Consider the following 27,061-nt stretch of genomic DNA (forward strand, 5'->3'; position numbering starts at 1 on the left):
TTCACAAATCCGAAATGAAAAATTTTCCCTGCAGCCAAATGCTAATTTGACTGCAGAAAATATATGCCTGGCACAAGTGTAGCACTGTGTCGGTGTGTTGATTGGTCTCCATCGCGTCGAACTGGTGGAGGAGGTGGGGTTGGGGAGACGGAGGAGGAGTGACCTCTAGCTGATCGTTGAGACAGAACCAGCCCGGAGCAGGCTACACCTGCCCGTGGAAACGCACGCAGGGCGAGGGTAGGTCACTCGGCTAATTTGTCTTGCAGGCGCGGAACACGAGGGGGACCCGCGTGGCGACGCTAAGGGAGCACCAGCGGGCGAGCCGCACGTGGTGACGCGCCCCGTGGGAAACTCGCTGTGTGCTGGCACCGGCGCGGAGCAGGAGATGAGCTGGCTCGAGATGTCGCACTCTCCCATTGGCGGCGGAGATGGCGCCACCGCCGCTGCCCCCTGTTCGTCCACGCCAGTGGATCCACGCGCCGCGGGCGCTGCCACCTTCAGCGCCGCGTCCTCCCCCAGGGACGCAGACGACGGGCCGGAGTACTTCGCCGTCGGAGGCTCGAGCCGCGGCCGTTCCTGCTCGTCCTCCTCTTCCTCGTCGTCGTCCTCGACGTCCACGTCGTCCTCGCTGGCCTCGCTGCCCACGCAGGCCTCGCTCCCCATCGCCGTCAACAGCGGTGCCGCGGCGGCGGCCGCGGAGGCCCGGCAGCAGCAGCAAGAGCAGGAGGGGATGCAGCCGTGGAGGAAGGGAAAGCAGCACAAGCGCTCACAGTCGGACGTGGGGCCCGCACGCGACCACCGCCACGGTGAGCGCACGCACTGACACTCGGTGACACGGCCACTCAGCTCACACCACCACTCGGAGACACGGCCACTCGGCTCACTTGCCAGCTGTCGTGTTCCTGCACCCACGGTTGTAATTTTCGCCCTGTGGCTCACATGTATCTTTTTCCTTCATGCTGACAAAAGTCGGATTTTGGAAAATCCCTGCAATAGTTGAAGATCCCTATGAAGGTTTGATGTTCATAGTATCCCTTATCCATCATGTTTCTAATATATTATCTATTGATACCTGTATGCTCATACTTCAACATAATAACCACTCGTTTATTTCCACTGAAATCAAAGTACATATTCCACTATTTCATTATAGCATTAGGTTTGTGTAATTTTTTTTCCACACGTTGTCTCAATCCTCTTGAGCACTAAAATCATAATAATGATTTACAGCAGGACCACGTACATGCTGAAGAACATTGGTACCCAGTGTTAGCCTGCTTTACATCTTTACTTGTATTTAGGAAATGGGATGGATTTATCATAGCTGGCTACCAGAGTAAGATGGATGCAGATATGGATCCGGTATCAATAGGAATGATTGCATGGGGATTTTGAAGGGCCTGCTCCATACAAGTGCGAAATGTCATGAGTTTGCCAATTTGTGCATCATAAAGTTGCACACATTTGTACAAACCCTTATACCCAGCTCACAGGAAACCCAATCTGCATGTATTTATGTTGAACTTCTTTCACACCTTACGTAGCCAATCGTGCTAATCGGAGGTGCGAAGTGTGGCCCTTGTCTCATGTGTGCCGCTCCACCTGCCTCGCTGCAGACGGAGCGTTCTCCTCCAGCAGGCAGGCATGCAGCCAGGCGCTGCACTCCGACACCGCCCCAAGGCCTGCAGGTGGTGCATTGTCCCACCCGCTCGCCCCCACCCGCTCGCCCCCGCTCACTCGCCCCCGCTCACTCGCCCCCACTCGTTCGCCCCCGCCCTCTTGCCCCCGCTCGCTCGCCCCCCGCTCGCTCGCCCCCGCTCGCTCGCCCCCGCTCGCTCGCCCCCGCTCGCTCGCCCCCGCTCACTCGCCCCGCTCACTCGTCTGCTCCCTCACCTGGCCACTCAATCCACCTATTCATTATAAAGGTTTTTTTTGGCTTAGATCGCGTAAATATAAACGTGTCGTTAACCCGCCACCTGGCCACAATTTTGGTAAATCACCTGATGAAGCTTGGAAGCAACAATTGCCCAAGCTTTGCAATCCCCTATATATCAAGGCATAATCGGTCAATTTATGAGCATTTATACGATTTGATTGTCGCAGCAGATGGGGCATACGGCTGGAGCAGGAAGTTGGGGGAAGGCCTGCAGCTTCGCCGGCCGTCGGAGGGACAGTCGCTCCTCAGCTACCTCTCGGAGCAGGACTTTGCGATGTGCGCCGACCTGGAGAAGGTATTCTGGTGCGGGCGTCGTCACTGCGTGTGTGCAACAGGGCCTCGCCCGCTCGGCTCTTGCAACGGATGCGTGTGGCCTCATCGGGGCTGTCGGCCCGCTTTTTAAAAACGCACCACGAATAATTAGGTGTCGATATGAATGCAAAAACTCAAGAACCCTCCCAGCCACGAACCGGCTTGGTCGTTGGACCACTTCACACGCAAGGTCAGGGTGAATACACCAGCAGTACTGGGCCAATTTGTGTGGCTGAATGGATGTTTTCTGTCTATTACCTTACCACCTTTTACCCTACATATATTCACCCTGTATAGCAAGGTGAAGTTTGCAACGTTATGAGGTTATTCAGCCATTCGGTCGCCTCTGGGAAGGCTTGGTGGCAGAGGTCGCAATCGGGTACCCGATACCCGGGTACCCGTACCCGGCCGGGTACGGGTACGGGTACCCGTTTGCGACCCTGGTGCGGCCGGGTACGGGTACGGGTAGGCCGTGAGTCACTGGTGAGTAACCGTTTGTCACTCATTTCCCAACGTCTTGTCTCTTCTCACAATTCAAGTTCCTAGAATCAACCCACCCGCGCCTGCAACATGGCTTCATCCCAGAGGTCGCAATCGGGTACTCGTACCCGTACCCTACCCGATATCTGGCTGGGTACGGGTAGCCGGGTATCAGGTAGGGTACGGGTACCCGTTTGCGACCCTGGTGCGGCCGGGTACGGATACGGGTAAGGAATCAAAACCCGTTTGCGACCTCTGCTTGGTGGATGTCGGTGATGTTGCCCGCGACTTGGCGGACCAGGGGACAGTTTTGGATCATGTGACCCTTGGTCTGTGAATCGGTGATGGGGGCAGCGTGGGATCATGTGACGCGTGGTCTGTGGTGGCGAGGTGGGGTGTTGGCGACGAGGTGGAGCATTGACGGCGTCCCCACGTCTCTCCCCGCTGCAGGAGAACGCGCACTTCAGCATCTCCGAGTCGCTCATCGCCGCCATTGAGCTTATGAAGTGCAACCTGCTGGGCGACCGCGGCTGGGAGCTGGAGGTGGCGGCGCTGGCGGCGAAGGAGGCGGAGGCGGAGACGGCGGAGACGGCGGCGGTGGGGGCCGTGTTAGGGCCCGAGTGCCTGGATGAGAGCGACGGCTGGGTGGAGTGCAACGCAGCCGGCGCGGAGTTGAGGGTGGAGGAGGCCGGAGCGCCGGACGCCACCGAACCACTCGAGGGTGAGGGGCCGCATCGGCGCTCGTGACCCCCTCATCCCCACGCCCCCCGCACCGACGATTCGCGGGCAATGTCGCCAACATCCACCAAGCCCCCACGGAGGCTACTCAATGGCTTAACCCTTTCACATTTCGATGACGTACACGTGTACGTTATCGGAACAGAATCGTAAGAAAAAAAAAATGTATTTATTGGGACAAGGCTCCCACAAGGCCGTGCAGGAGGGCGTGTGTAAATGTTTGGCGCCAGCAATCGTAGCGTGTGGTCATGTCGCTACGGTTCTCTGCGGTGAGTACAACGTCTTTAAAAACAACGGCGCTCCGCATCTCTAAATAAAATCAACGATTAGCCGCTTGCGCGTTCCGAGATTGAGGGGTGAACGGGACACCCACCTTGCAACTTGCAGACGTCTCGGAACAGAAAATGGTTAATAGCCTCAATATCCACACAAGTAGTGTTGTGAGTTCACCTCGAAACATCTCCCGATTCCTCGTGCGGTACTGTTGTTTTTGTGCCGATTTCTATTTGCATCAACGCTCTACTTTTTTTTGTGTCAGTTTTGCTTTTTCCACTTTGGTGACCCAGATCACTTCGCTTTTCTCACTTGGTCTCGCGAGTTCCTCACCTGCTTAAAAAACAATAACAACAAAACTTTAAACTTTTGAACCCGTGTGTCGCGTGTCAGTCGCCCTGCCGGCAGCCAGCAGCCCCTCAGAGAGTTCGGATCTCTTCGTGTCCACGGAATCTTGCCTCTCCAGCTGCCAGAGCTGGAAGAACTGCAACACAGAGACGGCAGGTGAGGGACCGCAGCGTCGCATTGCTCCTTACATCCATGGGATCTTTTTGGCAGTCGGATTAACACGTAGTTGTAGGGCTTGCGCGACCAATATCCACAATAAAGGGGTTTTTTTTGGGTTAGATCACGTAAATATAAATGTGTCGTTAAACCCGCCACCACCCGCGACATGGCCAATTAGTAAGGTTTGTCAGGTAAACAAACTTAGTTACTAGTTCAGCACACCGTTGGGTGTTGGAGAGTAAACTCACAACGTTTACAATTCGAGTACGATGTTTCACTGCTGATTACAACAACCAGCCTCATCAGGCGATAGCCAGAATTGTGAAGAAGTCCTCCTCCTGTTTCGGTCTTAAATGGGGGGGTCAAGGTGATGTCATCACTGTGAGCCTATCCGGTGCCTATCATGTGGACTTTTTTGCCGGTATCAAATATGATGAAAAAAGAATAGGCGTAAACCCTTTCTGGCAAAAAAAACTGGCGGTGCTAAGATGTTCAAACACCAGATGTGTAGTACCTATTGCGAGGCATAAAAAGTCCGTATTAACCACGCATACCTGTGGCAAAAACATGCAAACAAATATGCTCTGATAATTTCTACATTGTCTTGGAAACTGATTGGCCTTGTCATACCAGTGTGAGACAATAAACTAAATAGTTGAGTTTTATTTGTAAATATATTTTAAGTCATTAGTTTACCTTCCCAATACTTTGCACTACTATCGTGTTTTTCTATTGTTTGTCATTGCAATGTTCTGACCCCATGCCCCGACAGAAAATCTGTGAAAAAGAGCATTAAAGCTCATCGGATTCCTCCGGTATTCTGATTTTGTAACGTCCGCTGTGGTTTAATCTTCTCCGCAGGGAGCGTGCGGGAGGCGAGCAGTCCCTTGGGCAGCCTCACTTCGTCGCTGCAGAGCTCCGAGTCGCTGTGAGTGTTGCCTGCGGCCGCCGTCTCTCTCCGGGTTAATGCCGGGATTCTAGTTGCTAGTCCCGCATAGCCCCACCCCATCGTGGTGTACGATGCAGGGGTGCTTCTGACCCAACAAGGAAATTATTGTTGTTGGATCTTGGGAAGCTCAGCGGTCTTGAACCTGGTTAATCCTTGGATAGTTGACCAGTGAGTGATTTATCAATTGCTGTCGGCATGGGGCTGTGAAATATGCACGAGTGTTTTGTGCCACCTCCTCATGTGTCCAGGATTTCTCGGGCACTCTGATTTCCTCCTACAACCCAACAAACAATCGTGAATGGAATTGGCCAAACGCAAATGCTGGAACCCTCCTGAAAAAGAGTCTCGGCGAGGCATTCCCGAGTAAATACTTGCCGTTGTCATCATTATTTCTGTGCGTAGGAGATTGCGCGTAACACAAATGGAACTGTTGCACTTTGTCACTGGACTATATCTACAAGCCTGTTGTTGGTCGTGGCTTGGGGGAGGCCTTCATCCAGCAGTGGGTTGACTCTGGCTGCTGCAGCTGCTGCTGCTGATGATGATGATGGTGATTATTTAAATGAGTATAAATTTCACAAATTTTTATGGACACACCATTTACATGCATGGCATTTATCTATGTGAGCGTTGGCTCACGTCCCAATGCACTTTTAAATCATCCACAGCCCGCAGGCGTTGAGCGCAAGTGCGTGTGCACTCGTGTGTGTGTGTGTGCCCGTGTGTGATCGGTGGTGCAGCGGTGAGCGTGCTTTGCTATGAACCCGGCGACCCGAGTGCGATTCCCGCTCACGCCAACACCAGTAACGATTATATGAACCTTTCCTGGCCTCCCCTAGGTCGACTCAGCCTCAAATGAGTACCTGGTGCAACGTGGAAACGTTGCCACTAGGGAGACAAAGGTGGCCGGGCCTGGCGTTGGCCACCCACTGCCTGGCGAGCTGTTCCGGCCTTCATACGTGCTTGCTAACAACACTTGCCCCCTGTTAAGGCAATACGGGGGGGATCTTTGTATTTGTGCCCGCGTGTGCAGGATGTCCCTGAGTGGGCCGCCCAGCTCCTGTGCCAACTCCGCTGAGGCCGTGGCCATGGGGCTGCTGCGGCGATTCCAGGGCATGCAGCTCCCTGCCGCCTCGGAGCTCGACTGGCTCGTCACCGAGGAGGATGCGCCACAGAAGGTCGGCGCAGCATTGTGGCCCAGCACTTGGGGACTCTGGGCACTGGATTCTGGGAACTGGACTCTGGACACTGCACACTGGGACCCTGGGACTCTGGGCATGGGACTCTGGGACTAGGCATGGGACTCTGGGGTCTGGGACTGGGCACGAGCTCTAGAACCCTGGGCATGGGGAACTTTCGTGCCTTACCAGTAAGGCAAAAAAGTGTTGCAGAGCACAGGCAGCTGAAAACACAGCAGGTGACTGCCGTGTGGGCTACAGTTGGTTACGACGCAGGTGCCGTGTTGACGTCTCCACCTATTACTACTAAGATTCCCACGACCGATTTGATCATCTGGGTGCCCTGCAGGATGACTCTCGGCCATCCACATCCATCGAGAGGCGTGTGCCGCCTTGGGTCTTGTGGAGCAGCAGGTCGGATAATGCTCTCGACCGCCGCTTGATGTTTTCGAACCGAGTCCTCTTTAGTCTTCCTCTCTTTATTTTTCCTTTCATTGCTTCCTGAAGTACTCTTCTTTGAGAGGCTGCTCCACCTCGTGACCCGGCGCACAACCATCGCAGTTTCCTCTTTTTGATGGCATTCAGGATGGGCCCTTTTTTCCTGCTGAAAAGTTCCTCGTCTGCTGCACATTTATCGCTTGTGGTGAACGAAGGGTGTGTTAACAATTCGCCGTGGTGGCACCGGGCATACAGGAGGTTGTGGGTTCAATCCCGACCCTGACGCCTGTATATTTGGAGTTTGTGTGTCTCTCTCCCCGTGGTTGTGTGGATTTTTCTCTGGGTCCTCCCGGTTTTTCCCTCCACATTTAGAAACATCGTGCGTTTAGAGTATTTGGCTGTTTCAAAATTCCATGTGATTAGCTACTTCGTTGAGCTATCATTTGTGATAGTCAATTCGATTCTGAGAAAGAGCTATATAGCTTAGTGTGCCTTACCCGGCGAAATAAAACTTTTTTAAATTTCGTCTGTTGTGTGCGTTCACCACAGCTGCTGCCCATGCCGGGCTCCGTACCGGTTTGCCCGGACGATGGGGAGCACTCAGACGTCTACAAGCTCCGAATTCGAGTGCGTGGCAACCTGGAGTGGGCGCCACCACGCGCGCAGATCATATTCGACATCCACCCCAGCACCAAGTAAGCCCTGGTCGGTCCTCGTTCCACCGAATATTGGTGGGAACTGCCCTTCTGCCAGCGGATCACCAGAGTTTGTGTGACGGTTTTTCCTCCTGGACGAGATCAGCGAGGTATAATAGCATGTACAGTAAAACCTTGGATTGCGAGTAACTTGGCCTGTGAGTGTTTTGCAATACGAGCGATTTTTTAAAATAAATATTAATTTGATAAACGAGCGAGGTCTTGCAATACGAGTAGTACGTGTATACGCTTTGTCTGCCCAGCGTCACGTGATCACAACTGATATACGAGTGCTTTGGATTACAAACACGTTTCCGGAACGATTTATGCTCGCAATCCAAGTTCTGTATATGTCGGTGGCTTAATTCATTGAATGTCAATGGGAAGCGCCCGAGGCATTCGTGAGTAAGCGTTGGCTCACACACGGATCTCTTGTGTGCCACAGGAAGAAAGTGATCCTGGCCAAGCAGAACAGCAGGTGTGCGGGCTGCGGTACCAAGGTGGATTCAAGTGAGTGGTCGCTGCTCTTACTGCTGCTGCTGTTGCTGCTGCCATCGACAAGGCTCGATTATTGCAACTCAATACTCTACGGGACGTCTGGCAAATACATTACCGAGCTGCAGGTTGTGTAAAATTGTCTGGCACGTGTCGTGATGGATACGCCAAGATCTGACCATGTCCTTCCAGTGCTCGCCAAACTGCATTGGCTTTTGAATGCCGAGCGAATACATTATGAGGTCGCACTCATCACAGTTATACAAAGGGCTTGCCACAAATGAACCATACTACTTCGCTGATATCGTCAAGGAGCATAAACCATCACATGAACTCCAGTCATCCTCGCAGCAGTGGCTGTTGGATAGCCATGGAACAAAGACGGTCCCTGGATCGCACGCTTTCAGATGCACTTCTGTGGCCGTCTGGAACGCTCTTCCTTACGAAATTAGGAAGCTGCTAGAACAATGTACGAGATTAAGAACTCTTCTTTAGAACCGCTTTTTGTGTTTAGTTTGTTCTCCTTCCACCGCACCTCCGATTAGCACGGTTGGCTACGTACGGTGCGTAAGAAGTTCAACATACATACAAACGTACAGAATAATTTTCAAGAGCAGCTGCATGAGGGTGGCCAAGGACTTGTTGGGGAAACCCTGACCTCACAAACCTTCATGCCTCCCACCCACCCACCGACCGCCACCTCCCCCAGATTATATAAAGCGACTGCGTTACTGCGAGTACCTGGGGAAGCTCTTCTGCCAGTGCTGCCAGTCGGGCTCCGTGGCCGTGGTGCCCGGGCGGCTACTGCGCCGCTGGGACGCGTCGCGCTACCCCGTCAGCAACTTCGCCCGGGAGCTGCTCGCGCGCATCGGCCACGACCCCCTCTACAACCTCATGGACATCAACCCCCAGCTCTACCGCAAGGTTAAGGCCCTCACCGTCGTGCAGGTATGCGTCCCCACGCCAGCCCTGCCCGACCCTCCCCTGCCCTCCGCTCCCATACCCTGTCCTGCTGTCTTATACTCTTCCATGCCCAGCCCTGCTCTCCCTTGCCCTGTCTTTCGCTTCCCTGCCCTTTCTTGCTTGCCCCTGCCTTGCCCTGTCCTTCACTTCTCATCCCTGCCCTGGCCTCTCCTGCCCTTCTATTGCCTACCCTCCCATCCTATGGCCGCCCCTGCACTGCCCTGCTAGTTTAGAAGTGAATGGGATCATTTAATTTGCACATAAGTGGTGAGAGCTAAGCGCTAGCTGAGGTGGGATGTTGTAACAGGGTGGGTTACGCGCGCTCTTCCTGGTCCCTTGTGGAGTGAGATTTACAAACTTCTGTCTGAGCCAGTGTTCTTGACTAATCTTCAGAGGGGGGCCACTTTCACCAATAAGACATCAGCGTGAGGACCACCACACATTTGAAACCATTAGGGTTTGACAGCATGATGGGTGTTTTCACATGTTGTGTATTGTCGGGGGCCGCACGTCAGCAGCCGCACTAAAGGCCACCAGGGGCCGCCAGTAGCCCGCGGGTCTTGCAATTGTAGTAACGCTCACGACTCGTTCACACCGGAGTTGGAGGCACACTTGTTTATTTAACACCAACTTTGTGACATACACATTTGAGGGGGTATCGGCCCCCTCACCCGTCTATCTGAGGACACACCCCTAGGCTAACCCTAGCCTGCCTCTGAGTCCTCCACTACTGGGCTAGGGGAGGCTAACTTAGCCCGACACTGGTCAGTCGGGCCCGGTACCCAGAGTCCAGACCAGCACTGGCTCTGGCTCTGGTACCACGCCACTGGCTCGAGCCTGCGCGGTCCTGATAAGGACGGCGTACCAGGGGGAGTCCAGGGCTCTATCTAAGACGTCTTCCGCCTTCTCTTCTTTAGCTAAAACATCACTCTCGAGCCCTTCGATACATTCCCCTTTTATACCCAACCCCTCCCTGAGGGGTGGGGCCCCGGGGGATCATAACGACCGAATCGACCCCCCAGGGTGTCTGGCGCGGACGTCGCAGAGGGCACCTGCTTGTGCACACATGTAGCCCCGCCTACTGTGTTTGTTTACCATAGGCTGCCATGCATAACGGGCTCTCTCTCTAACACCCCTACATCACTCCCCCCCGCATAGCATGCAGCCGTCCCGGCTGCCAACATACAAAAATTTGACAATAAAGGTGCCTTCACCCCCTGACCGCGCGTGTGCCTCACTATTTTTGAACAATAACAGGAACCAGAACAAGAACGCAACAACAAGATGAGAAACAACCCGTCGCACCCCCCCGAATAAATACGAATTCCGTAAAAAAAAACAGCTTATATACAACCAGCAGGGAACCCACCCCGCACACACAACAAACGGTGAACCCAACATATGTACATCCGAGGAGCGGGAAACACACCATCCACACAACAGCCAATAAACACAACAGCTATGTACACATTTTCCGGCCTCACAACAGTTTGCGCATTTTAGCGCGCGTCCTTGCAGCGGGCCCCTCACACGGGGTAACCCCGCGTGGCGGACCATCAGGTGGCGACTGTCCGTCTTGAGGTGAGCATTCCTCTGACTCCGCGTGACCCTCGGTATCCGCAGGAGGGGTGATCGGGCGTGAGCCCGTCACTCCTGATGCCCCTGAAGGTGGCACAGCCGGCAAGGCATTAGGTGAGAGCGACAGAGACGGACCCAGCAAGTCGGCCGACCCCCCACACGTTTGGCCACGCGCGTGTGAAGTGGGGTTGTGTACCGCAGCGAAGGGTTTTAATCTGGAGGGGTGCACGAACCATCGCCGCTTCCCCCACTTGATGCGCACGCACTGCGGGCGTAACACCTCCACCACTTCCACAGGGCCCCGCCACGGCCGCACAAGTTTAGAGGAGGTTGCCAGTGGCACCTGGGGGCAGTGCAACCATGCCTTGTCCCCCGGCTTCCACTGCAGCATGTGCGCTCGACTCAATCTGAGGCGCTCATTTGCCTTCTGACGGAGGTCAGAGTTTTGCATTGCAGCATCCCGTGCCTCGGTCAATTTGTCCAGATTAAATTTAACGTGGTCAGCCAGATTAGTTTTTCCCTGCGGCACGGGGATCCGCAACTGGGCACGAACAGGCGGGTCTGGTTCTCGGCCGTACATGAGGTAAAAGGGAGAAAACCCCGTTGCCGCATGGGGTGCCATCCGGTACGCCGCCAAGACCCCCTGAATTTGTAGGTCCCAATCCGTTTGTGAGTCCGAAACTTGTTGTGATAACATGGACGAGATGGTGCGATGCAAACGTTCGACCATCCCGTCAGTTTGTGGGTGATATGGGGAGGTCCGAATTTTCTTTGTGCCCAGGAGATCGCAGACTTGTCTGAGTAGTTTACCGGAAAAAATTCTGCCCTGGTCGGTCAGCAGCCTCTCCGGAGCACCTTTGTCCAGGACATAACCCTGAACAAAGGCCTCCACGATGGCTGCTGCCGACTGGTTGGCCAAAGGCCAGGCCATAGGCCAGCGTGTAAAATACTCGACACCCGTCAACAAATATCTATTCCCTCTGGGGGTGGCGGGGAATGGTCCCAAAATGTCCAGAGCGACCAGCTCGTTTATCCTGGACACTTTGATCGATTGCAAGGGCGGGTTAGACTCCCGTGCCGGCGGTTTGCGTTGTGCACATTGAGGGCACGATCCCAACAAATCCCCCACATCCCTCGTCATGCCAGGCCAGTAAAAATCAAGTTGCAGCAAGGCGAGAGTCTTTTGGGTCCCCAGGTGTAGGAGGCGCTCATGAGCGGCCCATACCACCCTACCCCGCAACCCAGTAGGGACAACCAGCCGATGTCGACGTGACTTCCCGTCCCAATGCATTAGCAGACCTTGGCACATTTCCCATGCGTCGGAACCACCTCTTTTTCCCCCCGCCGCACCGCCAACGCGACGTCGCCACCCGAGGAGGGAGACATCCTCCATCTGGAGGCGCCCCCATTCAATGACGGGCAACCCCAACAGGGAATCTTTGCCCTGTTGTTCGATCGAATTAGGAACCATTGCATCGTCGTCGTTGGCGGCCGCCAAGACAGGTACCGATGTGTCCCCTGGAGGCCTGCAACGTCCAGACCCCAGGAGGCATGCACACTCGGAGGTGGTTGGCAAGCGTGACAGAGCGTCCGCGTTGGTGTGGCGAACGCCCTTACGGTATGTGGTTTGGAAATCGTAATCCTGGAGGACCTCCAACCATCGGGACAATTGTCCCGATGGCTGTTGAACCCTCAGGGCGTACTGCAGTGCCGCATGATCTGTGCGGACGGTGAAATGCCGACCGTACAGATATGGGCGATACTGTTGGACGAAATGGACAATTGCCAACAGTTCCCTACGGGTGACACAATACCGTTGCTCCGCTGGAGACAACACCCGACTGCCGTACGCAACCACATGTTCCACGCCGTCAACCACCTGGGAGAGCACGCCCCCAATACCCGTGTTGCTCGCATCGGTGTCGAGCAAGAACGGTTTTGAAAAATCAGGGTAAATCAGGGGAGGAGCGTTTACCAACGCATCCCGAAGGGAGCAAAAAGCAGCCTCCTCCTCCTGACCCCAGCAAAACCGAACCCCTTTAGATGTTAAAGCATGTAGGGGTTTGGCGATAGTCGCAAAATTAGCGACGAAGCGTCTATAATACGACGCAAACCCAATAAAACTCCTAACCTCTCCCACTGAGGTGGGAGTCGGCCAGGAGCTTACACACTGCGTTTTGGCGGGATCGGTAGAAATACCTGAGCGCCCCACGATGTGCCCCAAATAACGCACCGACTCGCGTAACAAATGGCATTTTTGGGGCTTAAATTTCAAATTAGCAGCCCGCATCTTTAGGAAAACCGCCCGCAACCTCTGGAGATGTTCCTCAAAAGTTTTGCCAAAGACAATGACGTCATCCAAATAAATCAGGCACGACTCCCATTGCAATCCAGCCAAAACCAATTCCATCAACCGCTGGAAAGTTGCCGGCGCTGAGTGTAAGCCCATCGGCAACCGGTTGAATTGAAACAGGCCGTGCGGAGTACGGAAAGCAGTTTTAGGCTTTGAATCATCGTCCAGAGGAAGCTGCCAGAATCCCGAAAGTAAGTCCAATGTGGAGAAGAATCGCGCTCCCGCCAAGGCGTCAAGCGATTCGTCCATCCGTGGGAGCGGGTATGCGTCGGCAACCGTAATTTTATTAAGGCGCCGAAAGTCAACGCAAAACCGCAACGAACCGTCCTGCTTCTTAACCAGGACGATCGGCGCTCCCCAAGGGCTGTTGGAGGGAGAAATTATGTCGGCGGCTAGCATGTCATCAACAGCCGATTTGACATGGTCCTTTTCGGCGGGACTCAACCGAAAAGGATTTTGGCGTATTGGCGCGCTGTCACCCGTATCAATATGGTGACGCAGCAGATGAGTGCAGCCCAAATCGTATTTATCCCGACTGAAAACGTCGGAAAATTCCCTCAGTAGTGTCTTAAGACGTTGGCGCTCTAAATTTGACAGGTCCGTCGATCCCGCGCAAAGCGCCTCGAGCCACCCTTCATCGCTGTCTGAATGTGGTCGCGGTGCAGGGGCAGCGCCGACATGACTCGCGACGGGTTCCTCACAGGGCACCGGCGTTGCGTGAGCAAGCACGGTCCCCTGTGGGACCACCACCGTCTGCGAGCCCACATTGAGGACCGCGATGAAGGGTTCTCCATCCCCTCTCACTATGGTCTGGGCCGGGAGTAAATTAGGTCCACTGACCCCGGCCCTAGACGGTCCCAGCAAAACCCCTTGAGCCCCAATGCCCTTAGCGAAGGGCCGCCGAAGTCTCAAAGGAATTAACATTTGCGCCCCCGGAGGAACGCGCACCGTTCTATCTACGAACGCCGGCACCGTCGCGAACGCCGTCCGGCTCGTAGCGGGGGATGGCAAAAACGCCATGCGTCGGCCCGATGGGAGCTCAATGCATCCCTGGTCGATTAATATCCTAATCGGCATTTTGGCCAGGAAATCCGTCCCCAGCAGGCACGGAACCGCCAGCGAGGAGGAAACAAAAATCGGCCCAGATAATTTAATATCCCCGACACAAATTTGGGCTCGAATTTGTCCGATGATGCCAAGTGAACCCCCGTTAGCAGCAAAGAATGGCACATTAACAGGCATCAAAGGACGGCTCTGGGCAGGGAGAATGTTATAGATCAACTCCGAAATAATGGTCGCCGATGCTCCTGTATCGACCAAGATGCGAACCTCCACCCCATCGATGTGACCCACAACGGCCGACGACCCCGACGACGCGGCTACAACCCGATGGGCCAACACGGACCACTGGCTGGGTTCAATGTGAGTACCCAGAGCGGTGCGTGTTGGTGCCATGGTACGCGATATTGGCCCCCCCTTCGCTGCGGTGTTTAAGTGTGCGACGGGCGTGTGCGTGGGCCAAACGTGAGGGGTGCCGCGACTCGCCGGATTATGATGGTGGAGCTTGTGACGAGGGCCGGCGTCCCGTTGAGGCATCGTCCCGCGCTGCCGAGGAGAGCGGCACCCCGAGGCGACGTGGCCCCGGATGCCGCAGTTGTAGCAGCGTGGACGCGCTGGCGGCGACGATGGACGTTGTAGATGGCTCGAACCGGCCCGGTCCTCCCGCGCTCCCGCTCCGTGCTGCCGTCGATGGTTGACGGCGCAAACCTCTTCCGCCGGGAGGGTGGCCGCAGCGACGGCGCGCCCGCTCGCCGCCTTGCTGGCCTTCCGTCGTTGAGAGGACAGGTTTGCGTGGAGGAGACGGGCCGCTTGGAGGGAGCACATTTCTGCATCGTCCTGTGCGACAATGACGATGTCTAAGTCGTCCGCCAGCAAAAGTATTTTCTCTGTCACCATGGCGTCGATCCCTTCGTCGTCCATTCGTGGAAAGGCATCCTTTGCCAGCGCCAGGAGGCTTGTACGGTACGCCAGGGGCGACTCCTTCGTCCCCCGCTGGCGATCGTAAAAGAGTTGACGGCAGTCCGATGGTGGCCCATACACAGCGGACAGCACTTGCATCGCCTCCCGCAGCGTGGAACGCCTCTCCTTCGCTGCCGATGTTAGTGTGGCGAGGGCGTCGCTGTCGAGGAGTGCTGGCAGTGCTCGGAGAGCCTCGGCGTCTGTCCACTGTGCCATCTCCTGGTGAGCGAGGAAGCGCCGCTGGAAGCCGCCCCAGTCGCCCTCCTCGCCCACAAATTCTTTGAGCGGCGGCAGTCGCTGATGTAAGGCAGCGGCTGCAGAGGACGATCGCGCTCCCTCGTGTCCCTCACTCGACTCAGCGTCGGCCCGAAGCAGCGATGGCATCGCCGGTCGCACCCGTGGTGACGCGGCAGGCACTGTACTCCCGCCGTTGGACGCGATGCTTAGAGCGGCCACGCCCTCAACAGCAGCTGCGGCGATGGCGGGAGATTCAAAATGTTGCTCCGTGGAAATGGCGGGAAGGCGCTGTGGTCGTCGGCTGCGGTTGCCCCGTGGCGGTCCCGCAGCCCCCAGCTGCGTGATGGTGTCGAGCATGGCGGCTGCGGCGTACAGTAGCTCGGTCAGCTTCGCGTGCGCCTCCCTCAGCCCCTCCATCGACGGCTCCCCTTCCTCCAGCTGCTGTGGCATGGATGCGTCCAGCCCCGGCTGGTCGATGGCATCTTCAGCCGTCTCGGGCCCTCCGACTGCAGTGGTGTCTTCTGCCTCTGGTACCCCGACTCGAGTCGTCCGGCGTGTATCCATGTTCGTACTTTGTTTCACTTCTGACGCCAGATGTAGTAACGCTCACGACTCGTTCACACCGGAGTTGGAGGCACACTTGTTTATTTAACACCAACTTTGTGACATACACATTTGAGGGGGTATCGGCCCCCTCACCCGTCTATCTGAGGACACACCCCTAGGCTAACCCTAGCCTGCCTCTGAGTCCTCCACTACTGGGCTAGGGGAGGCTAACTTAGCCCGACACTGGTCAGTCGGGCCCGGTACCCAGAGTCCAGACCAGCACTGGCTCTGGCTCTGGTACCACGCCACTGGCTCGAGCCTGCGCGGTCCTGATAAGGACGGCGTACCAGGGGGAGTCCAGGGCTCTATCTAAGACGTCTTCCGCCTTCTCTTCTTTAGCTAAAACATCACTCTCGAGCCCTTCGATACATTCCCCTTTTATACCCAACCCCTCCCTGAGGGGTGGGGCCCCGGGGGATCATAACGACCGAATCGACCCCCCAGGGTGTCTGGCGCGGACGTCGCAGAGGGCACCTGCTTGTGCACACATGTAGCCCCGCCTACTGTGTTTGTTTACCATAGGCTGCCATGCATAACGGGCTCTCTCTCTAACACCCCTACACAATGAAGAACACGGCTCTGAGAGAACACGGCTCTGAGAGAACACGACTCTGCGTGCGATTGTGAGAAAGATTGAGAGGCCGTGCTCTGCGATGCAGCCTGAGTGACTCGAACTCCCGGTGCTCAGCAAGCGAGTCGCCCAGTCCGGTTCCACAGAGTTGACTCTTTGGTGCGATGGTGGCGAATTGGTAACGTCACCTGGTATATAGCAAGGTTGTAGGTTAGAATCTGACCCTGATGCCTGTATGTTTGCATGCTTTCCATGTGGTCGTGTGGATTTTTCTCCAGGTCCTCTGGTTTTTCCCTCTAAATTTGAAATCAACATGCGTTTAGAGTATTCGCCTGCTATAAATTTCCACATAGCCACTTTGTTGAGCGATCATTTGTGATAGCCAGGCCGCGATTCTGAAAAAGAGCGATACAGCACAGTGCGCCTTATCTAGTAACATAACATAAAAGCTGACTAGTTTTAGTCATTGAATAGTTTAAAGAGTAACCGATTGACACTTAAGCAGTACAGAGTACAGACAGCAGCCTGGGTGGACCGTGCGTGTGCCGCGATGAGATCTTACGAGCGCCTGCCTGCCCCGTTTGTTTTACAGGAGCTGAGGAAGCAGCTGGTCCACCTCAAGCACCTCCTCCAGACCTGCCGGCATGCAGAGAGGCGAGTGCCTGAATGCTCGATTTAGTTGTCGTTTCAAACCACATTCACGCGTGCTTTGGTAGATCGCTATCTTGAAAATATTTGCTCTCCAAATTTAAAAATAAGAGGATTAGACCAATTAAAGGGTGACGTTTGTCGTGTTTCGATTTAAAGCTTTCGTGACTGCAGGGATTCATCTTCTTGGTTCTTTCGGTAAAGTCACGTAGAATGGAAATAATAAAAATAAATAAAACATAAAAAATAATTATTTTATTATGTTTTATCTAACGAACCAAGAAGAAAAAAAGTTTGTAGTGTTGCATCAATGGATTCATGTTTTCGGTTCTCTTTCACTCACGTACACAAAGACTAAAAGTCACCCAACATTACACGCAGGCTTTCACACCCAGTATTATTCATAATTAGTTTATTTTAAGGTGAGATCACCGTGTAGATATAATTTTGTGTACATATTTAAACTATAACCCACCACCCTCACAGCCAATCAACTCAGGTTTTCACGTCATGGGCAAACACGCCGATTGGTTTGGTTTATCAGCAAACCAGAGGAACAGGAGGAAAATCCACTTCAGCAAGAAATGTTCTTGTTGTGGTTTTCCCACCTGATGACGATTGCTTGTGTTGCAGTCGAAACGTCGTGATTTAATTTATTTTATTTTATACCTACGTGACTTTACCGAAAGAACCAAAGGAGGAAGATGAGGAAATTTGAGCAGCCCAACTAAACTTTGGACAGTTTTGTTGTACTCTACAACGTTCCGCTGCAGGTGATGCCCAGCATTGTCGCGCATTAACTGCTGACGAGATGAGAGCCGCGCTTCTCTTAACACCTGACGATGCTCGATGTAATTGCGAGCAAATCTTAGTGCTAAACTGCCCAAACGTTTGCTCGATTTTTTACTTTTTACACCAGTTTGTGGATAAACCAAATCCATCGGTGTGTTTGCCCTCGATGTGATCAATTGATTTAATTGGTTCTATTGGCAGGTGGTGGAGGGCTCTCGTTATACAATTAACATTGTATGTACGTATGTATGTTGAACTTCTTTCGCACCATACATAGCCAACTGTGCTAATCGGAGGTGCAGGGGAAAGACAACAAAATAAACACAAAAAGCAGTTCTAAAGAAATTAGTTTTTCGATTTTACAACACATTCCTGCGGAGGGAGCTGGTAGGAACGTTGGGTTGCTCGGTCAATGGCCAGGGTGTGGTGTATTCCGCAAATATGCCCAACTGAGGGCGGGCACAAGCCGGCGTGATTAGGTTAAACGTTGTGTTTTATAAGGGCACCACGGGGTGACCAGCCCCTCCCCACCCAGCCCCACCCCTCCCACCCCCCACCCAGCCCCACCATCCCCACCCAGCCCCTCCCCTCCCTCCCCACCTAGCCCCTCCCTGCACGACGGACGGACACAATAATCCCTTGTGGGCTGGTGGAACCAGTGGGTTCCTACCAGTATGATGATCTCACCTAGGGGTTGGCAACCTGCAGCTCTGGAGCCACATGCGGCTCTTTGAGGACTGGTTCGTGACGTTATTTATTAAAGATTGTCTCATTTACATTGCTTTGCGGCTCTTGAAATTCTTTTTATTTTTAATCCGAATTTTAAAATATTGCTTCTTCTTGTTATTTTCGTTGCCAACCCCCTGATCTCACCCAAAACAAACTCATCCTGAATCACAAAAACACCTGTTTAGCCTTTCGTGCTGTTAGTGAGCACCTGCGATGGCTGGCATGACACGTGAGAGCTGCCTTGGGCTTCCATTGCAGAAGTGTTTGTGTGCTTCTGTGTTTGTGTGTAAACAAAATCATAAGGGGGCTGCCGTTGAGTGGCACGCAATCGTCTTCTTATTCCCAGACAAAAGGTCCCATTATTGATCGTGGTCAGCTGCTCAGATGTTTTTCCTCCTTATAAAAATCTTTTATGCCATGAAGATACTGGTGATTCCCATCAAAGAATCGTATTCCATTCCAATAATTCGACTGCAATTCCTAGCTGTAATCAAGTTGGTCAAGCATCCCATCATAGGACCACAGAGCTTGGACAATAGTTGCCGCCGGTTCTGGCCGGCCGCCTTCCTTCTTTAGCCAACCGTCCTAATCGGAGGTGTCATTTCCCGCTCCTTCGTACGAAAACTGCGCGCGTTACAAATTCCGCTACAGCAGCATCTTGAGATGCAATTCGCATGAACGTCGCCGCTTCTTAAAAATAGAACAATCATAAAAAAATGTATACGCATGCACAGGTGTGTGTGTGTGGGAGTGGTAGTGTAGCGGTTAGCGTGCTGCACTACGAACCCGGCGACCCTAGTTCAATTCCTGCTCACTGCCAGCACCATTGACGAATATCTAAACCGGTTCTTGGTTTTCCCTAGGTCGACTCAGCCTTAAATTATTACGTGGTGTGGAGACAAAAGTGGTCGGGCGTGATGCTGGCCACCCACCCCCTCGTGTGCCATGCCGACCTTCATAGGTGCTACTTGCGAACGACACTTGCCTCAAGAGTCTGTGAAGGCTAAAAAGGGGGTCTTTGTCGTTGGGCTGCAGCATTCTGGAGACTCTGAGCTCCTCCGTGCCAGGACACCTGACGGAGGAGGTGGACCTCTACTCCCTGGAGGACTTGCTAGCAGTCAGACGGGGCGAGCTGGCCCCCACCTTGCGCCAGATGGTCACGCAGACCACGCAGCACGTGCGCGCGTGCCAGGTAAATACAGTAGATCATGCGGTATTCGGCGGCTTAGGGGGGAATGGGGCGCCGGATTTTCAAAAAACGCCGGATAATTACTACATCATCATTATTTAAAATAGCTTATGTTTGCACATTCTTGTATAACATGTTTTTATGTATTTTGTATATATATTTAGTATTTTAATTTTATCAACTCTATCAATTTGGCATAAATGAACATACAAAAATAAATATCCTACTATAAAAAGTTACTGTATTTACTGTACTGTACTTATCACTCCAATCTCGAAGACTGCATGGGGTGATGATAGAGGGGGTGTAGAATTGGAGGCGGTTATTCAGAGTCAGAATCCAACTCCCATCAGCTGTGATGGAGGTTCGCCGGGTCGGCCTGGGACCACCGGATAATGTGGGAAGCCGGATAATCGCGTGCTGGATTATGGATGATCTACTGTATGTACGTTGAACTTCTTTTGCACCGTACATAGCCAACTGTGTTAATCAGAGGTGCGGGGGCTCTGCAGCCTGGGCAGTTCAAACTCCCGGTGCTTAGCACTGAGTCGTCCAGTCCGGTTCCACAGAGTTGGCTCTGTGGTGCCACGGTGGCGAGATCTTATCTATCTTGTCTGGTATACAGGATGTCGTGGGTTTGATCCCGACCCTAATGATGCCTGTATATTTGGATTGTGCATGTCCTCTGCTCGTGGTCACGTGGATTTATCTCCGGGTCCTCCGGTTTTTCCCTCCCTCCACATTTAGAATCAACATGCGTTCAGAGTATTTGGCTGCTATAAATGTCCATGTGATGCACTATCATTCGTGGCCAGGTCGATTCTGAAAAAGAGCTAAATAGCTCAGTGGGCCTTAACTGCTAAAATAAAACTAGTTCATAGTTTGTAATCGTGAGTGTTCCGCACCGGCGCTGCGCCGTATCATCATCGCGAAGGGGAGCGTCGTGTGGACCGTGCGCATCTGACAAATCTGAGGCCCCGCTACCCATATCCACCCCCGTACCCTTGCCCACCGTGCAGCTCTGCCAGGCCAGAGGCTTCATCTGCGAGTTCTGCCAGAAGGAAGAGGATATCCTGTTCCCGTTTGAGCTGACGCGCTGCCAGCAGTGTCCGGGTAAGTGTGTGTTTGGTGCTGATCACTACTACGGAACACTCCCTTCATCTGCACGGAACATAGTCTCTGGATCCACCAGGCCCACAGTTTCTGGCTCCACCAGCCCACAGTTTATCCTGCCACTAGCCCACAGTCTCCTGCTCCCCAGTCTGTGCAGGTGGTGTGGGTGACAGTGGGATGGGATGCTGTGCTGTCTCTCCACCAGGCTGCCGTGCCTGCTACCACAAGTGCTGTTTTGCGGCCGCCCGGGAGGACTGCCCCCGCTGCAAGCGCATCCTGGCTCGGCGGCAGCGACTTGCGCAGCCGGACATTGACGGTTGAGCGCGGTATTGAAGTGGGGGTGCGGGGGGGCATGGGAAGCCAGCAACTCGACTTGAAGACAGAGCCGCCCCTTCACCGTGACCTTTTTTGTTTTGTTTAAACCAGGTAAGGCCCACTGAGCTACATAGCCGTCCTCGTGAGGTCGCCCCTTTGACGTTGTAGCCTCTCTCCACCGCGGTCCTTGTCGGGATGCCACCGCAGAGGTCATCAATTTCTCTTCGACGTTGACCCCGTCGGCTTGGTCGCCCTTCTGGGGTATCTCCGACGGCTTTACGCGGCGCCAGAAGAGGGGGACCCTCATGGGATGGCGACTACGAGCACGTCACCGTGATCGATGTCCGCCGCTGCCGCCGATGCCGTCTACTTGATTGCGTGACCTTGCAACCTCTCAAGCGAAGAATCGGATACCAAGACCGTCTTGTGGAAATGTCAGGAATGTGCTGTGCTCGCCCGGCACGCTGGCACATAACCAGGCATGGCAATGGTTTATCCCTTGCCCAACGAGAGTGCAAATTGCGCTATCGTCGTGTGCCATGACGCCCTCTCTTGGGGCCCTGCTGCTCAGGCTGCCATTCACCCGCTCGCCACAATGTGTGGGTGGAGGGCTGTAGGAAAATAATATTTCACAAACGTCCCGGCTACGTCCGCCTTGTACCGTTTGCACGCACGCTGCCTCGCCGATTAAGATTGGAAACAACACTTCGCTTGCCAATTGCCATCGTTACAAGGGGGCTGTAAAGGTTGAACGGGGTTTGTCTTTCAGTGTTAGAGTGTTTTGGGTGCTGCGTGTAAATACAGGTCTTACAGTTAGAAACCTTGATGGTGAGCTCAGATGTTTTTGATTCATCGCAGGTAGTCTCGCGTCAGCCAGCCTCGGCAAGCGATCGCATTACACCAGAAAAAACGTGTTGTGCCGTTGCCATTGCTTATGGGTTCATTGCTAGCTTGCAGCTTTAACAGATGCTCGCGTGATCAAGTGTACGATTACGTGACATTTTTCCCTGGTGTCGCTTGAAAATCTTCTAAAATGCGATATTCTCTGGATTCTAAGATGCTCTGGAGAGAAAGGTGCCACCCCAAACTTGTGCCCGGTGTCAATAAAGTTACACAAATGTGGCAACACAAAGACAAAGCTCTGCCGTATAGCCTTAACAGGCTGTTAAGGCAAATGCTACTAGCGAGCATCTACGATGGCCACCACGGCACATGAAGGAGTGGGTGGCCAGCACCATGCCCGGCCACATTTGTCTGCCTAGTGGCGATGTTTACACATCAGACTAGGTACTCATGTGAGGCTGAGTCGACCTAGGAGAGGCCCAAAACCGATTTAGATCGTCATTACCGGTGTTGATCATGAGCAGAACTTAGAGATGGAGAGCACAGCTTCTCATTGCCGAGTTCTGCCTTGCTGCGAAAACAAAGGGTGCATAATATAGGTTATTTGGGTTAGATTGCGTAAATATAAATGTGTTCCTGTTAAACCCGCCACCACCCGACACAGCCAATTAGCAAGGTTTGACACGTAAACAGAACATGCCAATTCGTTACTAGTGGAGAGCAAATCCACAACATTTACAATCTGAGTACTCGGATGTGTTGCCGCTAAACCCGCCACCAGATTGTAGATGTTGTGGATTTTCTCTCCAACACACCGGTGTGCTGTACTAGTAACGAATTGCCATTTTTTTTTCACGTGACAAACCTTACTAATTGGCTGTGTCGAGTGGTGGCGGGTTTAACGACACATTTATATATTTACGTGATCTAATCCAAAAAAACCTATATTACGGGTGATATTGGTCGCGAAAGCCTACGTGTTAAACCAACAATGTGTGGGTTGGGATGTTTTATTGTGAGATCGCTCGAGTCGAGCGGCGATGTGCTCGCTTGTGTCGCAGAGATCACGAGAGAGCGTGCCGCTCGCCGCCGCCAAATGAGCGTCTAAGCGACGCGTTACTGCGCGCCAGCGCGCCAGCGTCCGGGTCAAAATGCAGAACAGTACGCCATATATGAAAATGATCTGCGGTGACAAGAATTATCCTTGGCATTGGTTACTTAAGCATCGGAGATTCTGTTGAGATTGATTCGATTGTTATAAAGGGGACTTTTGAGACAGCATATCTCGACTAAACTAATTTTATTAAACCATGTTAGGCCCACTGAGCTATATAGCTGTTTTTCAGGAGAGGCCTGGACACAAATGATAACTCAACGAAGTGGCATATTATGTGGACATTTTACTGGTAGGAACGAAGTGAACCAGCCTACAATAGATTATATCGTCCGTCCGTCCGTGTAGCAACATCGCCCCCTACTGCAAACACTTGGCAGGACCCTACAAAAACCTTTAGACTCAGTGACATTTTCCTGGCTAAACAAGTGTAACATTCCCTTATAATTCCCTGAGATAGCTTTTAATTAAAACATTTAAATTAAAAATTCACTCACAGCGGCCTAAAGCCTACAGCTAGGCCTAAAGCCTAGAACTAGGCCTCAAACTCTCCCTTCATATCGTACCCCGCGTGTGTGAAAGGGAGTTAATGTTTAACAATGTAACATTCCCTGATGTTTTTTTTAAATAGAAACATTTACATTTAAAGCTTTTACATTAATAATTAAAATTAAATTAAAAATTTACTTACAGCGGCCTAAAGCCTACAGCTAGGCCTAAAGCCTAGAACTAGGCCTCATACTCTCCCTTCGTATCGTCCGATTAGGTGTAGCAACATCGCCCCCTACTGCAAACACTTGGCAGGACCCTACAAAAACCTTTACACTCAGTGAGGCTTTCCTGGCTAAACAAGTGTAATAATACATTATGTTTATATTCTTTGGTTATTCGTTCCTACCATCCCACCCCGCAGGGACCTGTTATAATTAAAATGTATAACGCGCCTTTAATTGTTCTCAGGGCGCTAACGCCCTGATAACGATTGTCAGCCAAACACTAAAAGTGAACATGCAAACAAATATTAAGACGATTGAATAACATACATTTTCAACAAAAACAATTAACCTTTTCATGGAGCTCACCAAAAGATCTGCTGCATGTTGGAATGCCTGGCGTGGCAATCGTTCCTGTGGCACCGCAGGGACACCGTGATGCTGTGGCGGATGGATGGTGATCTCGTGGCACGTGGCCGTTGTGAATCGTTCACGCGGAGATTTGATTTTGTTCATCGAAAAGTGTCCATAATCTGCCAATTGCGTGAACCTGAAATGTAGTAAACCGAACGTTCGTAAATCGAGCGATACCTGTAATTGAATATCTCGGAACGGTTGCCGAATATTTCGTTTTCTAATGAGGGTTACCGATGGCCCATTATCGTGTGCTCACACTTGCACAAGTGTGTTGGCATTCCGCCGATCCATCCAGCAGTGAATAGAAGCTGCGTCCGTCTTCGGTGGCCAGTGAAGCGGCATCGTCATTGACTGAACCTGCCCAATCACAGCTCAATGGAAGAAAAACAACTACTGTATTATTTAATGTCTTCCTGTTTAATACATATTGCCAGAATGTGCAATTGTCAAATGTATATACAATGCGGTCTTACGTGCTTGTGATTGTTGTATTTATATTTTTTATATAATTTCAAGAAAAAAATATCGATATGTTCTGCTATACACTGTTACATGTTTTTAGTTTTATCATTTATAGTACAATTTAGTTGGTGCTGTTAAGGTACAGACCAGTGGCAATTGTATTTGGGGCTTGAGTACAGAATTACACAATTAAAAAAAAAATCGGAAGTTAGGACTTGTTACGCCAGTTCCATCAGGGTGTTAAGACATTGAATTGTCAAAGTAATACAATAAAACACTAAATAATAGCATGACATAATTCATAACAAAATGTAATTGATTACATTTAAGAACGAATATCAACATAAAATGCTTACATAGGCCATAGACGAGCTGAAGGTCAGAACGATATCATGCCGGCCATGTTGCATGGGTGAATTCATGGTGGCCATATTGCATGGGGGTTTTTGCCTGGCCGATGATTGGCTGGTGCAGCGACAATGATGGCAATCCCGAGAAATTGCCGCCACGCCCCCATAGCATTGCGATCTCACTAGGACCTTCATATTTCCTTTGGATTTGTGTCAGCTTCCTTTACGAGCAGTTTGGATATTACTACAGTCGCAGCCTGCCAGATCGCGCACATGTGATTAGGGAATGACCTAGGAAGAGATCACGAGACTCTTCCTCATTTGGCGTCAATAGGTGCAGCATTCTGTAGTTATTGGCCGGTTACTATGTCAAGCTGGGACAATGAAGTGAAAGCAGAAATATATACACCAAGAACGTGTTGTTTCTCAGTTGACATTTTACTCAGGTAAGCGTCACCGATTCTTCAGGATGTGCACTATTCGTTCTTTCCGTCCGTCTCTGCGTCCAAAGCGATGGATGAGGTGGAGGCACTATAACTCTCCTAAACATGATCCAATTTGAACTAAACTTTCGTATAAAATAATTCTAGATTTGAAGCTTTCGTGACTGCAAGGATTCATATTCTTAGGGTTTTCAGTAAAGTCACGTAGGTAAAAAAATTTAATTAATAAAAGTAAAATAAAACTAAATAAAAAATCACGACGTTTCGGAAGCAACACAAGCCTCCGTCTTCAGGTGGAACCGTCACAGCCACGACAGCTGTATCAATGAGAGATAAAATGTTGCGTTGCTATTAGGCAATAGCCCTATTGAAACCGATTAAATCGATCAAATGCTTTCCCAAAAACTTAGAGACAAAGCAGAGCAAAAAGCGCTATCCTACGGTGTCCATACTTCGAATTAAAATTAAATACTTCCAAAAACAAACACATGTTGGAGAGCGTTACGTAACGCATGCGTTTGAATGGTTTTTCAACATTTCTTGCAGAATCATAAATATACTGCAGGAGGAATCCGATGAGCTTATAAAGCCTCTCTTTCACATGCCAGTGGGGGCGGGTCACAACGTTACAACAAACAATACAAAAAAACTCGATAGAAGTTCAAGGTCTAGGAAAGGTAAGACATTTCCTGAAAGCATTGTTTTTATTTACCAGCTAAAGCCCACTGAGCTGTTAGCTTCTGGGGTGGCTTATGTGGAAATTTCTAACAGCCTTCCAGCTTGGCACACTTGACCGGTTCCCTTTTGAAACTTCGTTTTGGACGGTGTGAACCGTGAACCTGCGTGCACGGCGAGAATTACCCGATGGAATTCGCGGGGTCACTCCTCTACCCGACGTGAGATTGATTACCCAAGGAGATTATGGGAAATGAAACGCCTTCGAGTGTCACATGTGACACCCGGAGCACAATCGGACCGTATTTGCTTTCGCGTTTAAAATATGTACCTGCGTAGAACTTCTTTTGCACCGTTTGTATCCAACCGTGCTAACCGGAGGTGCAAAATATAATTGCCGCCTCCTTAACGCGTACTTGATGCCATAACAGATGCATTATTATTCCTGCCTCGGGAGCAATGCACGCTTTCTAAGTGCGCGTGCAAGGGTGCGTGTGTTTCGTCCATTAACAAGTAGGCCTGCACCGTGTAATGTGGGCCTACAATATCAGGTTAACTCTTGTACTGGTAAGAACCTCCTGGTTACACCAGCCCACAGGGGATTATTGCGTCCGTCCGTCGTGCATCAAAACATGGGAGGGGTGGGGCTGGGTGGAGAGGGTGGGGAGGGGCTGGGTGGGGAGGGTGGGGCTGGGTGGGGAGGGGCTGGTCACTCCGTGGTGCCCTTATAAAACTCAACGTTTAACCTACTCACGCCGGCTTGTGCCCGCCCTCAGTCGGCCATATTTGCGGAATACACCACGCCGCCGTTGACCCTGGCCATTGACCGAGCAATCCAACGTTCCTACCAGCTCCCTCCGCAGGAATGTGTTTAAGGGGCTGGCAAAAAAAAAATCTGTACCACCTTCAGTCACTCGTAAATGTTGTTTC

At 52.1% G+C, this 27,061-nt stretch overlaps 1 protein-coding gene across 2 annotated transcripts in view; it reads left to right on the plus strand.

Annotated features, from left to right (window-relative positions):
- RUBCN (rubicon autophagy regulator) overlaps positions 1-25,941 on the plus strand; it is a 36,701-nt gene extending 10,760 nt beyond the window's left edge. Inside the window, exons 7-20 of one of the 2 annotated variants that reach the window (XM_078614141.1) lie at positions 267-806; positions 1,617-1,688; positions 2,104-2,231; positions 3,179-3,449; positions 4,133-4,243; positions 5,108-5,174; positions 6,229-6,373; positions 7,361-7,506; positions 7,952-8,016; positions 8,711-8,949; positions 16,921-16,982; positions 19,533-19,689; positions 20,706-20,799; positions 21,005-25,941. In XM_078614141.1, the coding sequence (XP_078470267.1) occupies positions 267-806; positions 1,617-1,688; positions 2,104-2,231; positions 3,179-3,449; positions 4,133-4,243; positions 5,108-5,174; positions 6,229-6,373; positions 7,361-7,506; positions 7,952-8,016; positions 8,711-8,949; positions 16,921-16,982; positions 19,533-19,689; positions 20,706-20,799; positions 21,005-21,120 (2,213 nt within the window). In that variant the 3' untranslated portion in view covers positions 21,121-25,941. The remainder of the gene's footprint in view (positions 1-266; positions 807-1,616; positions 1,689-2,103; positions 2,232-3,178; positions 3,450-4,132; positions 4,244-5,107; positions 5,175-6,228; positions 6,374-7,360; positions 7,507-7,951; positions 8,017-8,710; positions 8,950-16,920; positions 16,983-19,532; positions 19,690-20,705; positions 20,800-21,004) is intronic. The other variant, XM_078614142.1, reaches the window with a different exon arrangement.
- The last annotated feature ends 1,120 nt before the right edge of the window (positions 25,942-27,061 follow it).

Source organism: Lampetra planeri, chromosome 43 (genome assembly GCF_965212315.1).
Source record: "Lampetra planeri chromosome 43, kcLamPlan1.2.h2, whole genome shotgun sequence".
In the NCBI taxonomy this organism is placed as follows: domain Eukaryota; kingdom Metazoa; phylum Chordata; class Hyperoartia; order Petromyzontiformes; family Petromyzontidae; genus Lampetra; species Lampetra planeri.